Source organism: Lactuca sativa, chromosome 4 (genome assembly GCF_002870075.4).
Source record: "Lactuca sativa cultivar Salinas chromosome 4, Lsat_Salinas_v11, whole genome shotgun sequence".
In the NCBI taxonomy this organism is placed as follows: Eukaryota; Viridiplantae; Streptophyta; class Magnoliopsida; order Asterales; family Asteraceae; genus Lactuca; species Lactuca sativa.
Window position 1 is genome coordinate 311,822,679 of NC_056626.2, and position 13,516 is coordinate 311,836,194.

The following is a 13,516-nucleotide window of genomic DNA, read 5'->3' on the forward strand; positions in this document are numbered from 1 at the left end:
TGGGCCGGAAAGACAATTATGCCCCAAGCACCATATTTCGTCGCCTCTTTCTTTCTTCTTCTGGTTGGAGAGTATCAGACATGAACCTTCATCTGTTTCATCTTATTTTCTTTCTTTTGGTTTTCAAGCATAGGATTAAGGAGGACCATTTTATATATAAAGTTTAAATCAATAATTTTGATTTTAACCTATATTTTGCGTAAATTTGATTTTGTGTGACAATTTATATTTGGATTTTTAAATGATTATCATGTAATTTTGTATAATTTGTATGATTTTATAAGGGAAAATGACACATACCACCTATGAACTTTCTAGCCTTTACCCTTTTAGTCACTTAACTTTTTTAATGACTTTATGAGGGAACAAACTTATTTTTGTTGGGTCGATTACGTCTTGAAGTTTTGAAGGGTAAGCCCGTCACACTTTTTCCATTTCATTTAAAAATGCCACATAAGCTTGCCACACACACTTATGGACCCTACTTTCCTTGACTTTCCTTGACCCACCTTCACCCACATTGACACACCTCCTTGGATTGTGATTCCATTTCACTGCAGCTGTATGAAAACCCAAAATACAAACCACACTTTAAAAAAAGCTATTTCTATTCATTAACATTACGATGCAATGATTAAAATGATTTGGCTCGGGTGCCTTCAAATCAGGTTAGAACAACAACCAATTTAATGATCCATTTGTAAGAAATCAAAAGGAAACTGCAGAGATTTAATATTTTCTTTATGTACATACAGATGTACGAAGGATTTTTAAGTTTTTAGCATATTATCAGCAAGGAAATGTCGACAACACCTCTGGGGAAGTCTTGATGAGTCTCCGAATTTCGTTAGCGGCTTCAATTTTGGAACAGGGGTTGTTGGGATCATCTTGGATGAGGAGAAGAAATGTGTGGGTGACGGCGGCGACGTTGGTGGCGATGGTGAGGTGACCGGGTTGTGAATCCATGGAGTGAGGGGAGGTGATTCACTGAGAGTTGCTCTGGGTGGTCGATATGTAATTTTTGAGGGTGGTCAGATGCAATTTTGGCACAAGCCAGGGGTAATAAACCTCTCTCTATATTGCTTTCATGGTGGAATCCATCAAGGGATTATGGGTTCGATTTGTGTATCCAGTCATCAATTCTTCTTTTTTTGGGTTTTTTTTGAAGCTTTCAACTACTTCATCTAACTTTGAAGATATATGTTTGAATCGAACCCAAATGCAAGATATGAAAGAGGATTCTTAAGGGGTTTCAAAGATGATGATTCAAATCTAAGACAAAAATCGTTCCATTTTATTTTCTAGGGTTCGGTTTAGGGGTTTTAGGAAAAATGGAAGGTGAACCATGCCCAGATCGACAAACACATGGTATAAAGATCTAGAAAACGAACACATATGAGTTCTGGTTTTGAACTTTTCTTACGTTTCGATTTCAGATTCATAACAACAAATACATCTTCTTTTTTCTATATTTTGTTTCATTGATGTTCATCACAATTTTTTGTCATTCACCCAAGTCAACAAATCGGGTTGGTGGAAGATGGATGGTGGCAGAGGTGGGAGATCTGGGTTTTGTTCTTGAATTTGGTGGGTTTTGTTCTTGAATCTCACCTAAGGCTTTTGTCTTCCACATATACAAGTCTACCACTTCATCTATCACAGGATATAATATAGCAAGATAATATGATTATTTTTCATCATTCAATATTATAATCAAACAACATGGTTTCTTTTCCAATCAATAAATTTTTGGGTAAATTACACCGTTGGTCCTTCGTGCACATGTCAGAAAGCGTGTTTAGTCCCTATTTCCAAAATTTAACTAGTGCAGTCCCTCGTTGTTATTTATCTTGCACGGTTAGTCCCTATGCACGTTAACTGTTAAATTCTTCCGTTTAAGCTACCCACGTGCCTTGCACGCAGGGGCATTTTCGTCTTTTCAGGGTTTGTATACATGAACCAGTATGGCGCGACTTCGATAACCGATCATTTCTCATTTCATCCTCCGTCGACCCTTAACATTGCACGAGAAAACCCTAGTTTTCTACGATGGTGAACTGGAGGATTAGGCAAGAATAGGAGGAATATGATCTCCAAAGCTCATACGGTAAAATTTTCTACATTTTCAGTTGATCATCCATTATACGTTCCTAAAATGTAATTTTTTTTTTTGGGTTCGCAGCTGACAATCCATCTATGTTCTCGATACGATTGAACTATGGTGGAGTTTTTACGAAGTTTCCAGGCCGCAAATACATAAAGGGGAAGATGAAATATATTGATGCCATTGATAGTGACTTGTTCTCGGTGCATGATATGGACGAGATAATGGAATTGCTTGATTGTGTGGAACCAGGTAAAAGTATTTATTATCATTTCAAACGACCAACCTGGGATTTAGATTTTGGGTTGTATGCTTTGGGTTGTGACGAAGATATAAACCACTTTAGGTCATACGTGTATGAACACAAGGTGATAGAAGTGTATACAGAGTTTTGGGAAACCAAGCTGCATACGTATCAAATGTCCCCAAACCCTGCAAAGATAAAGATACACGAAATTCCTGAGTCCCTTTGTCGTAAAAGCTTGTTATTGACATGGTCAAATTCAGGGGATTGTCCTAGTGAAGAAGCCCCTGTTTTTGAGAATGTAGAAACTATGGATGAACCCCCTAGTACATTACTTGAAACAACCTTGGAACAACCCCTTTTTACATTGAGTGAAACAGTTGAGTCAACCCCTGCCTATATACCAAGAATTGAAAGCCCTTTGACTGAACCAATGATAGGAAGCACATGTCCTAATGTTGATGGTTGGGATGATACATTTGAATGGTGTGAACCTTTTCGTGGGACTCCTATGGAACAAGATGAACCAAATAGTGAAAAAGCAGGTGAAGACAGTCAAGCTAGTAAAACAGTCATGATAGTGATGACAATGGAGATATTGAATACAGTCAAGATAGTGATTACATAGTTGATGAAGATAATTTGTTAGATGATCCAGAGGTTGATATGAAGAACTTTCACCTCAACATTGACAAAGAGGTGGAGTGGGTTGGAAGTTTTCCTGATGATCGAGATGAAGCAGTAGAAGGTGATGAAGAATTAGAGGTTATAAACACTGAAGAATTTGTATTTGCATCTTCATCAGATGAGGGTGAAGCTAGTAAAAAAAGGAAGAAGATAAGAGATTTACGAAGAGCACATAAGAATGAAGCAGCTGCTGTCAAAGATCCATTTTACATCCACCAAACTTTTAGCACAGCCAAGGAAGTTAAACAACAAATTTATCTTCATTCCATACAGAGTAGAAGGGAGTTAGACTTCGTCAAGAATGACAAAAACAGGATTAGAGTGGTTTGCAAAGGGACAATACCAAACCTTGGGATATTAGAAACAGGTGGGACCAGCAAAAGTAATGACAAAGTGGGACCAATTCAAAAGAAAAAGAAAGTGAAAGATGGTTCTATTCATAAATGCCCATGGGTCCTACTAGTGAGTAAATGGAAAAAAGACATTAACTGGACTGTTAAGACCTATGAAAAGCAACATACATGCCTTCAAACAAGGAAAATTAGGGCATGCAACTACAAGTTTCTCTCTGAACAGATTGTTGACACAGTGGAGGCAAACCCCGAAATACCACTTAGAGCATTACGTGAGATGCTTGAGAAGAAATACCAACTTGGATTGTCAGACATGAAAGTTCATAGGGCGAAAACGAAAGCCCTGGAATCAATTAGGGGAGATTTTGCTGCTCAGTACTCATGTCTAAGAGACTACTTACAGGAGGTGCAAAGTAGAAATCCAAACACCACAGTCAAACTTCAAGTGCAAAGTGAACCATGTTATGCATTTGAGACCAGGGTATTTGAACGAGTATACATTTGTCTTGGTCCACTGAAAAGTGGATTTGCAGCAGGGAAAAGAGATTTACTAGGGCTTGATGGTGCATTCATGAAGGGTCCATACCATGGTATGATCCTGACAGCAGTGGTATGTGCATAATCATATTTTAGTATTTGATTAATGTTTGACCATAGTTAATTGTTTGCTTATTACTATGTTTGACATGATAATTCATGGTTTAGATGGGAACAATTGCACATACCCTTTGGCATATGTAGTTGTTGAAGCAGAGAACTTTAATTCATGGACCTGGTTTTTAACTAACTTAGGAGATGATCTTGGTTTGTATGCAAACTCCAACTTCACTTTCATATCAGATAGACAGAAGGTAAATAAAGTTCTCCATTCATTTTCACATGCATGTTTTACAATTCAATAAGCAACTTCACTCTTTTGATGATTTAGGGGTTATTGCCTGCACTTGAGAAACTTTTCCCAGCAGCAGAGCATAGATATTGCCTAAGGCATCTTCATGAGAACATGAAACGTAAATGGAGGGGCAAGGAATTCAAGGATTGTCTTTGGAAATGTGCAACATATACCACCATACCACAATTCAACAGTGCCATGGAAGAACTAAAGAAACTTAATAGTGAAGCATATGACTGGCTTAATTCTATTCCACCTAAGCACTGGTCCAAATCCCACTTCTCAGGTATATAATATTATGTTTATAAGTGTATAATTTTTAAATATGATCTAATACAGTTGTGTTTTATTAGGGAGGGCACATTGTGATGCTTTGTTGAATAATATGTGTGAGAGTTTGAATAGCAAGATAGTGAAGGGTCGTGATAAGCCAATTATCAGTTGCTTGGAGTTTATTAGGGAGTATATCATGAGGAAAATTGTCATGGTTCAAAAAGAAATTGATAAAGCTAATGGCCCATTAACTCCTACAGCCACTAAGACCCTTGAAAAAATTAAAGAAAAGGCAGTACAGTGTAGGGCAGTGTTCTGTGGCAATGGGAAGTACCAGGTTACAAGTGAAGGTACTAATCAGTATGTGGTTAATATGGACCAACAAACTTGTTCATGTAACAGGTGGGAACTGACAGGCATACCCTGCAAACATAGTATAGCAGCTATATGGGATATGAGGCTCAACAATGAAAATGTTGGAATACCTGAGACATGGGTACACCCAACTTATTGGCTCAAGACTTGGAAAGAAATGTATGTCTTCAAAGTTGAACCTATTAATGGGAGGTTTTTGTGGGAAAAAAGCACATATCCTACCAAGTTGATACCACCAAAGTATCGTGTCCCTATTGGCAGACCAAAAAAAAGAGAAGAAGATCTGCAACAGAAGATGATGGAGTGTCCACAAATGGAAATCTGTAACATGCACAAAATGTGGAAATGTGGGCCATAATGGAAGGACCTGCAAGGGACAATCACAGACTGGGAATGGAACAGGAGAAGGTGCAGCAGGGAATACAACAGGAGAAGGTGCAACAGGTAGCAGTGGTGGTGTACAAAATGGAGTTGGGAACAAAGGAAAAAGCCCCATGCTTTGAGAATTTGTAGTTTGGTATCATGATCATGAAGAATAACTATGTTTTTGTTAGGCATTTATTGCCATATTACTTTGTTGTTATGTTTTGTATTTTGATACTTTGTTGCTGTCTAGGATAACTATTTGTATGCCATAACACTATGTTGTTATTTTGGATGTCCCTTTATGTTAATGGTTAATGGTTATCTTGGATATTTTAATTTTTGTCATTTTTATTGTTATATTGGATGCTACATGTATTGAATGGTATATTGCATATGTTGCAAATACCACATTTTCATTAAATTTGAACACCAATTGATAACACCACATTATGATTACACAATATATTGTAACTAAAATTGAAGTTTTTTTGTTAATACAAATAACATTACAAAATACACATACCAAAATACTAACAACTTCATTACTAAACCTACACTTTATATATAAGGACTGAAACAAAAAAAAACCCAGCTAATAACTAGGTAAAGCTTCAATTTGCGATTTTGTTCTTCAAGTTTCATCCTAAACGCCATACAATCACAGTCCTGATCATAATCATTCACCCATCCTATGAACTTGCATAATGGTGCTGAACCAATTAAAGTAGATGAAGAATTAGGGCAAAATTAGAGAAGATGAAGAACGAAATTGAAATCATTAACCTTACCTTTACTGTACAAGCATAATAGAGTTTCCCATGGTTTCTTTTGCTATAAAATGTGCGAATCACTGCAGTGGCTCCACAATTGCATTTAATATCGATCATTGTTATCTATTTGGAAGAAATCGATCGAACGAGGGGAAGAGACGAACGAGAGGATAGTAGAGGAAAAGAGGGTTGCAGTGTTTTATAGGATTTAAGGTGTAACGGCATTAAGAATGGACACAAACCCTAAAAAGACGAAAATGCCCCTGCGTGCAAGGCACGTGGGTAGCTTAAACGGAAGGATTTAACAGTTAACGTGCATAGGGACTAACCGTGCAAGATAAATAACAACGAGGGACTGCACGGGTTAAATTTTGGAAATAAGGACTAAACATGCTTTCTGGCATGTGCACAAGGGACCAACGGTGTAATTTACCCTAAATTTTTCCAGACAACAACTATTCATTGGACCCTTAGTAAACAAGTGTAAAATTCATGGACACTTTCATAAGACCCTGTTGGCTTTGTATGTATAAAAGAATGTAATGGATTCATGCCCTTTAAAATATTAAAATGTTGAAATTTGATGTATAAATTCACATTACTGGAAAAGGGCTAATGGAACACACCACATATAATATGATTGTAATAAAAGTCCATATTATAAGGGGATACTACTAATCAAGGATATGCTACGGTTAGTAGAGAGTATCCCGTACTAGAAACAGTGAATATGGCTAATTTAATATTATTAGGTAATTAGCTTGAAATTGAATATGGCTTAAAACCTAGATCAAATACAGCTCATTTTAATCAACAAAACAATTTATGCATTGTGCATTAAAGTGTTTGTATTGTACAAGTTCATAAAGAATAAATTTAGGGTTAACTCTCCGCACTTCGTTGCCAATTCAATCTCCCATCGAATTACAGCAAACTGCCTTCAATTTTCATCAAGGTAAAAGTTCAATGTACTCGCAATAATATTTCCGTACGATTTGCGTAAGAAACCTTAGTTTTCAGAACAATATGATGTTCAGGTAATCCGAAGAGCATGGAAGCGATCTCAAACTTGCCATTGCCTGATGCATTTCTTGAATTTCTCAACGAGAACGGAATCGACCCTTCAATTTATACTGCCACTGATTCTACACCTCGCTATATTAGGTAACTTCCCATATCCCATTTCCTAGGGCTGCTGTTCTTCATTCTATCTTTTTTTCCTTGCAAAATGTTATCTTACTCATGGAAATTCCTTCACGAAATATATAGTTTCATATAATTTTCGTTGAAATTAAGTGTCGCTAAAATCTAAATCCAGTTCAAAGAAGTCTAATTATGACTTGTTAAAGTGAAACAAACCACTTCTAAACAAATAATCAAGATTTTTCATTAGTAGAAGTCGAACTATACAAGAGCATATATGCAAAGTATAAAGATTGACCATCAAATCCATCTATCTTCTCTCGTATTTTCTTCAGATTAAAGCCTGGATGTGAGGAGCAACTTGAAGCAATCGAAGCTGACATCAAATGTAAGCTAGAGAAAGTCGAATGGTTACCCAATTTTTATTCTTTACCACCCCACATTCAGATTGCTAGCTCGAAGTCATATCAAGAAGGAAAGGTGATCTTTCACATCATCTTCACTAATCACTACAAAAACGAGTTTCATTATTTCTTTAGGGTTAATGTCATATGTGACCTAAAGAGCAAATTGTGTACTGTTGGTTGTAATTTCATGACATTAACCTATCTACCACACATTGTTAACAACCATATAACTAAAAAAACTTTCAATTTCTTCCTATTTCCAAATACATATTATGGGTTTTGTAAAAAACTTCAGATATATGGAATTGATGCAGCATCTGGAGCTGCAGTTTCAGCTTTAAACATCTCACCTGGAGACCATGTTCTTGATCTTTGTGCTGCTCCAGGTATACATATATATAACTTATGATGAGTTGTATTTATGTCTCAAATCTCAATTAGTTTATATTGTTAATTGTTATCTAATCCATTAAAAAAATCATGTTGCTAAATTTGTCACAAGGTGCTAAACTTTGCATGGTGTTAGAACTTCTTGGAAACTCAGGCTCTGTAACTGGTGTTGATGTGGCAAAACATCGGTTAGCTGCTTGTAGAACTTTAGTCCAAAAATATAAACTTGGTGATCATTGTCGCCTCTTTGTAGCTGATGGAGCTTCATTTTCTTTAATCCCAATTCGTGTTCATTCTGATTTTAAATCAGGTAACATTTCTTGTTCACAAATTAGCAATATTTAAATCAAGTACCCCAAAAGGGCCATATTACATTGGAATTGAAACTTGTGTTCAAGTTTTTGTTGTTTTTAGTGAACAGGGAATTTGGTGTGGAAAAAGATGAGTTTTTGTACAAAGAGTGGACATCTAGGAGGCCATGGAAGGAAAGAAAAAGGGCAAATAAGGAAATCAAAAATGGTTTTTTGGAATTAATTCAAGATCCTGAGTTGATATATTATGGGAGGTGTTCTGGGGTTGTTGGAATGAGTAAGATTGAATTATTTAAAACGGTTTCAAGACATGAGATTTCACAATATGGTTATGATAAGGTATTTTTTTTATATTTATTTTGTAGGTTTGTGTTAAATTTTGGTTTTTAATTTTTGAAATATCAGGTACTTGTGGATGCTGAGTGCACACATGATGGTTCAATTAAACACATACAAAAGTTTGAAAATTGGGGGTGGTCAACCATGGAGAGACGTGTCTTGGATGCAGAGAGAACCGATGATTTGACTGTTCTTCAGGTGGGATGAGGAGGGCATTTACGTCTTTTACACATAGCATTATTATTATTATTATTAGAGTTTTGTATCTTTTATTGACATGTTTGACTCAATGCAGTTTCGGCTTTTGACAAATGGTTTCAAACTATTGAGAGTTGGAGGGAACCTTGTTTATAGCACTTGCAGGTATTAAAAAAAATCAATATCTTACTTTGGTTTGACCGGATGTTGACTATCGAGTTTTCTTGTAATTTTTTATGGAATAGTTTAACTCATGCTCAAAACGAAGACGTTGTTGAGAGATTTCTTTCTTTGAATCCATGTGCCGGTAATTTCCCTCATCTCTACTGCGTTTGACATGCATTGGACTGGGACTGAGACAGATGTCAACAGAACACAAATTACGATCTTTTGTCCCATCCAAAAAGGCGAAACAAAGTGGGATAGGGACTCGCTCTCGACCTCGCGTCTATACAAAAGACATAAATGCCCTCCTCATCCTCATCATCGAAAATAGCTCTAGAAAGCTTGTCCCATATAGTCTTGTCCCGTGTAACAAATGCAGACTGCGTTTGTTAAACAGGACATAACTGGACTATACAAGCTTCCTAGGGCTATTTTCGATAATGAAGATGAGGAGGGCGTTTATGTCTTTTGCATAGACAAGAGATCGAGAGCGAGTCCCTGTCTCGCTTTGTTTTGCATTTTTGGATGGGACAAAAGATTGTAATTTTTGTTATGTCGACATCTGTCTCAGTCCCAGTCCAATCCATGTCAGATGCAGTACAAACTGTTGTATTTTATTGTTCTCAAACGTGGCCTTACATATTCCTTTGAGTTTTGCAGAGTTGTTGGTGATAGATGATTCGGAATCTTGGCCATGCAAAAGTGGAAGGATACCAAAGACTTTGCGTTTTGATCCGTTGACTTCTAGAACGAGTGGCCTTTTTGTTGCCAAGTTCACAAAACTGGCAAAAGATAATAGATGTTGAAGGGGTTTTGCAAGTTGTGCGAAGTTTGATGGTGTGCATTCGATAGTTGTACCACAAGCTTCATATACTTGTACCTTTCCTTGCTTGACGAGAAATTCTCAGTGTTGTTCATCAAATTGTAGAGTAGCATGAATGACTCTCAAAGGTCAAATTAAGTATAGAATTAAGTAGTGAGTTGGTATTTGTATTTTCATGATTTCTTTTATTTTGTTTAACTTCATAATTTAGGCGGGAGTGTTCTTTTTAGATTTTAACTAGTTATACACTTACCCCCTGGAAAGACTACAATAGTACAATATAAGTATATAACATAGTATTTTGAAAAATCTCTCTCTCTCTCTCTCTCTCTCTCTCTCTCTCTCTATATATATATATATATATATATATATATATATATATATATATATATATATATAGGGTTAGGTTATTTTGTTTCTAGTAACTATTGTGTGCCAAAATGCACAGCTCTGGACCATCGGATGGAATATAATCAAAGGTAATGATCTGAGGGTCTATGATAGTAGAATAGGATACCATATACCATATAATCACACAAATTTCAGCATAAGGGCATTTTAGTCAATTAACCTATATTAAAAAAGGAAATTTTCGGATTTTTAAGGATAATTAATTCTTTTATTTTTAAAAATCTGAATATTTTAAATTAATTCAAAATTACAAATTCAAATTTATTCTATCAGAATGGTAGAATGTTAACTATAAACTAGTAAAAATATATTCGTCGATTATATTCTGTCAGAATGACAAAATGCCAACCATAAACTAGTAAATACATTCTAAAAAGAATACACAAAATCAATTCTTGAACTAATAAATATTCAAATAATTACATTGTATGATTATAATTCATTGAATAATAACAACATTCTAAAAGAAAAAAGAAAAAAAAACATCACAATCTAACAAAAACACTAATCTATTCTAATAGAATATTATTTTTTAGCAACACTTTATACATTGTAGCATAACACATTCTGGTATAATACACTCTCGTTCTCTATGTTTTCTTCCTTCTCTACATTAATGTTAGCCTCTTCAAAACCTAAATCCACAAAGAAAACATAATCAAATTTCAAAAATTAAAAAATTCAATGCATTCTAAGAGAATAAAAACTATAAATTCTGACAGAATGTACTTGTTGTTGACAATTATTCTCAAACATTCTAACAGAATACATCTATATAAAATAAATTCTAATAGAATTCATTACATAATTTAAGAGCTGTGATTGAATACAGAATTCAATAGCTGTGATTGAATCATCAACACATATATGCATTCATTCCCAGTAAACACTAGAGTATGGATTCATAATTCACAGCAAGATAAAGAAGAAGATGAAAATGAACAGAAAAGAAACGAATTTGGAATACCTGGCTAGAAGAAGGCTTGCGTTCACCATGTAAGACAACCACCCATAAACACACAGTAAACCCAAGATCATACACCCTCACCGTTGAATCAAAAACAATCAACCCCACCATAGAGAATCAAGAGACTGAAGCAACTGATAAGAGGGTAAAAAAGGAAATAAAATCAATAAGAATCAACAGACTAAAGCATGTATATGTATCTGTGTATGTGGAATATGAAGGACCTGTAACCTTCCAAATCTAATAAAAGATTATATATAAAAAAATTAATTTTTTTTTGACAACGTTAAGGTAGCTTGTATGTCTTCAACAAAAGTCACTCGTTCTTACCTCGAATCTAGACTGAGGGCTTATGTAAAACAAGGAGAGAACGCAGACCTTAGGAGGAGGCTTGAACAACGGAGTAATGAGAGCAGAGGGACGACTGCTTACACAGCCATAGGCGAGGAGAAGGTAACTTGGGGAATAAATTGGATTGCGGATTTGATGTGCGTTGATCGTTGAAGCTTCTCCGGGTTCTCATTTTCTCCTTTCGGAACGACTGAGAGACGAGAAGGGTGTGCGATGTTTTGTCGATCTATTGCAAGGAGAGAGAAAGCATCTCCGATTCTCATCTTCATTTGATCGGGGATGAAAGGAACTCGAGCGAAGCAGGGGAAGAATGAACGAAAGGCAGCAACATAACTAGGTCAAATATATTTAGTTTAATTCCTTAATTGAATGATTAGTTTATTTCCTTAATAGAATGATTTCAATTAAATAATTTCCTTAAATAATAGTACAAAAGGTCCAAAATACCCTTTAATGATTTAATTAATTATTTATTATTTCTTAAATTCTCATTGGTGCATTTAGGCACACAATAGTTGCTAAAAATATTTGAACCTAACTCTCTCTCTCTCTCTCTCTCTCTCTCTCTATATATATATATATATATATATATATAGTTTTTTATTATAGCATTGTACTTCCATTTTTATATTAAAAATTATATTTTTGATTTTTTTTTCTTATTAAAGCGTTGTATTTTGAAAAATCTATATTTGATGTAATTTACCTTTTACACGGTCATCCTTTTATTTACCTCGTAACGTGACACAGTTAAGATGAAATGGCTATCTAGACCTAGTTAACATGGCGATGACACTTTTGATGTGTTCATTTTTTTATGGAAGTTTGAAGTTAGCAACATATTAATCTTTTGGGTTGTGTCATGTTCTTATAATTCAAATAAGTAGGTTACACATTGTGGGTAGTATTTGTAAAATATGTAATAATAAAAAGTAATATAAATAATTGTTATGCCGTATGACAGGATCTATTTGGGCAAATGTCATATTAGCCTATCAAACTTCTCATGATTGTTTTAAAAGATCACTTAATTATTTTTTTTGCACATTAAGAGAATGAACTTACATTTCTCTGTTTTAAAATACCCTTATGTTACCTGAATCGTGTTCCAAGGTAATATACATGTCACTAAGGAAAGATTATGCTAGTCTTCTGATTCACTGCTGACAATTTCACGTTTGACTTATTCAACAATAAGTCTTCTATTTCCATTACATTCATTAGGCTTTCAACAGGAAGCACATCAATTTCAACTAATGATCATCGAATCAGTTTCGACCCTTTAATCTAGACATTCGATTTCAAGACATTTGATTCCTAGTGCGTTCAATCAACTCCAACATCAATCATCACTCAAATCCAACCAATATCAAATATGACATTTGCCCCGGTCGAACTATCTCTTTTGACTCCCAAATCGATTTCATGAATTGAATAAAAAAGCAACAATAATCGAAATGGTGTTCGACTCTAATCCAAGTACATTCAACTCCAATAACCTAACGAACACAGATTTGAGTCAAAATCGACTCCAAAAATGTGTTCGCCTTATGTATCCCAAAATTCATATCAACTATTAAACATTCATATCTTTAGTTTTCGATTCGAACTCAAATACATCAATTTCTCACGATGTTCATTCATGAAGAATTAGAGAAGGATTTATTTGATTACCATTTGACAATTTTGAAGCTTTAAGGGCATTCCAAGTTTAGATTTGTTTTTGTATGTGTATGTGTTCTTCAATCAATTTGTAGGACATCGATTGTGGCAATGAGGTGTTTGATTTTTCTGAAGATGGTTCGATCGATTGCGGTACAAGGATGTGAAGTAGATACCGGTGGTGGTTGGTTGTCGGTGGAGGTTTCCGGCAAGAGAAGACGGCGATGGAATAGATGAGGGTGTCTTTGACGGGCTTTGAGGTGATGTTGTGTGGATTCAGTGTTT

At 35.2% G+C, this 13,516-nt stretch overlaps 3 protein-coding genes across 6 annotated transcripts; all 3 read left to right on the plus strand.

The window, feature by feature from the left end:
• Positions 1-217: 217 nt before the first annotated feature.
• On the plus strand, positions 218-5,630 carry LOC111881187 (uncharacterized). 4 transcript variants are annotated; one of them, XM_052770615.1, is made up of 7 exons: positions 218-668; positions 756-2,107; positions 2,183-2,356; positions 2,451-3,998; positions 4,094-4,239; positions 4,317-4,566; positions 4,634-5,630. In XM_052770615.1, exons 4-5 carry the CDS (start codon positions 3,015-3,017, stop codon positions 4,127-4,129), a joined length of 1,020 nt encoding a protein of 339 aa, XP_052626575.1. In that variant the 5' UTR covers positions 218-668; positions 756-2,107; positions 2,183-2,356; positions 2,451-3,014; the 3' UTR covers positions 4,130-4,239; positions 4,317-4,566; positions 4,634-5,630. The 4 variants fall into 4 exon arrangements, with proteins under 4 accessions (XP_052626575.1, XP_052626576.1, XP_052626577.1 ...); XM_052770616.1 differs by having other exon boundaries at positions 756-1,587; positions 1,924-2,107; positions 2,183-3,998; XM_052770617.1 differs by having other exon boundaries at positions 756-1,059; positions 1,924-2,107; positions 2,183-3,998.
• Positions 4,479-5,286, plus strand: LOC128133666 (uncharacterized). The gene is made up of 2 exons (XM_052771182.1): positions 4,479-4,566; positions 4,634-5,286. The coding sequence occupies exons 1-2, from the start codon at positions 4,479-4,481 to the stop codon at positions 5,284-5,286; spliced, it is 741 nt and encodes a 246-aa protein (XP_052627142.1).
• A 1,249-nt stretch (positions 5,631-6,879) lies between the features above and the next one.
• LOC111881181 (rRNA (cytosine-C(5))-methyltransferase NOP2C) lies at positions 6,880-10,149 on the plus strand. The gene is made up of 10 exons (XM_023877579.3): positions 6,880-7,019; positions 7,102-7,228; positions 7,543-7,687; positions 7,910-8,000; positions 8,117-8,314; positions 8,419-8,654; positions 8,721-8,852; positions 8,950-9,017; positions 9,098-9,159; positions 9,678-10,149. Exons 2-10 carry the CDS (start codon positions 7,116-7,118, stop codon positions 9,821-9,823), a joined length of 1,191 nt encoding a protein of 396 aa, XP_023733347.1. The 5' UTR covers positions 6,880-7,019; positions 7,102-7,115; the 3' UTR covers positions 9,824-10,149.
• Positions 10,150-13,516: the final 3,367 nt, after the last annotated feature.

Bases quoted from the DNA above. Each gene is read 5' to 3' on its own strand.
- LOC111881181 (XM_023877579.3), top strand. From the start codon at position 7,116: ATGGAAGCGATCTCAAACTTGCCATTGCCTGATGCATTTCTTGAATTT. The intron at 7,229-7,542 runs GTAACTTCCCAT...TATTTTCTTCAG, and splicing joins TCTACACCTCGCTATATTAG to ATTAAAGCCTGGATGTGAGG. The intron at 9,160-9,677 runs GTAATTTCCCTC...TGAGTTTTGCAG, and splicing joins TTCTTTGAATCCATGTGCCG to AGTTGTTGGTGATAGATGAT.
- LOC111881187 (XM_052770614.1), top strand. From the start codon at position 3,015: ATGAAGAACTTTCACCTCAACATTGACAAAGAGGTGGAGTGGGTTGGA. The intron at 3,999-4,093 runs GTATGTGCATAA...TTCATGGTTTAG, and splicing joins GTATGATCCTGACAGCAGTG to ATGGGAACAATTGCACATAC.
- LOC128133666 (XM_052771182.1), top strand. From the start codon at position 4,479: ATGGAAGAACTAAAGAAACTTAATAGTGAAGCATATGACTGGCTTAAT. The intron at 4,567-4,633 runs GTATATAATATT...GTGTTTTATTAG, and splicing joins GTCCAAATCCCACTTCTCAG to GGAGGGCACATTGTGATGCT.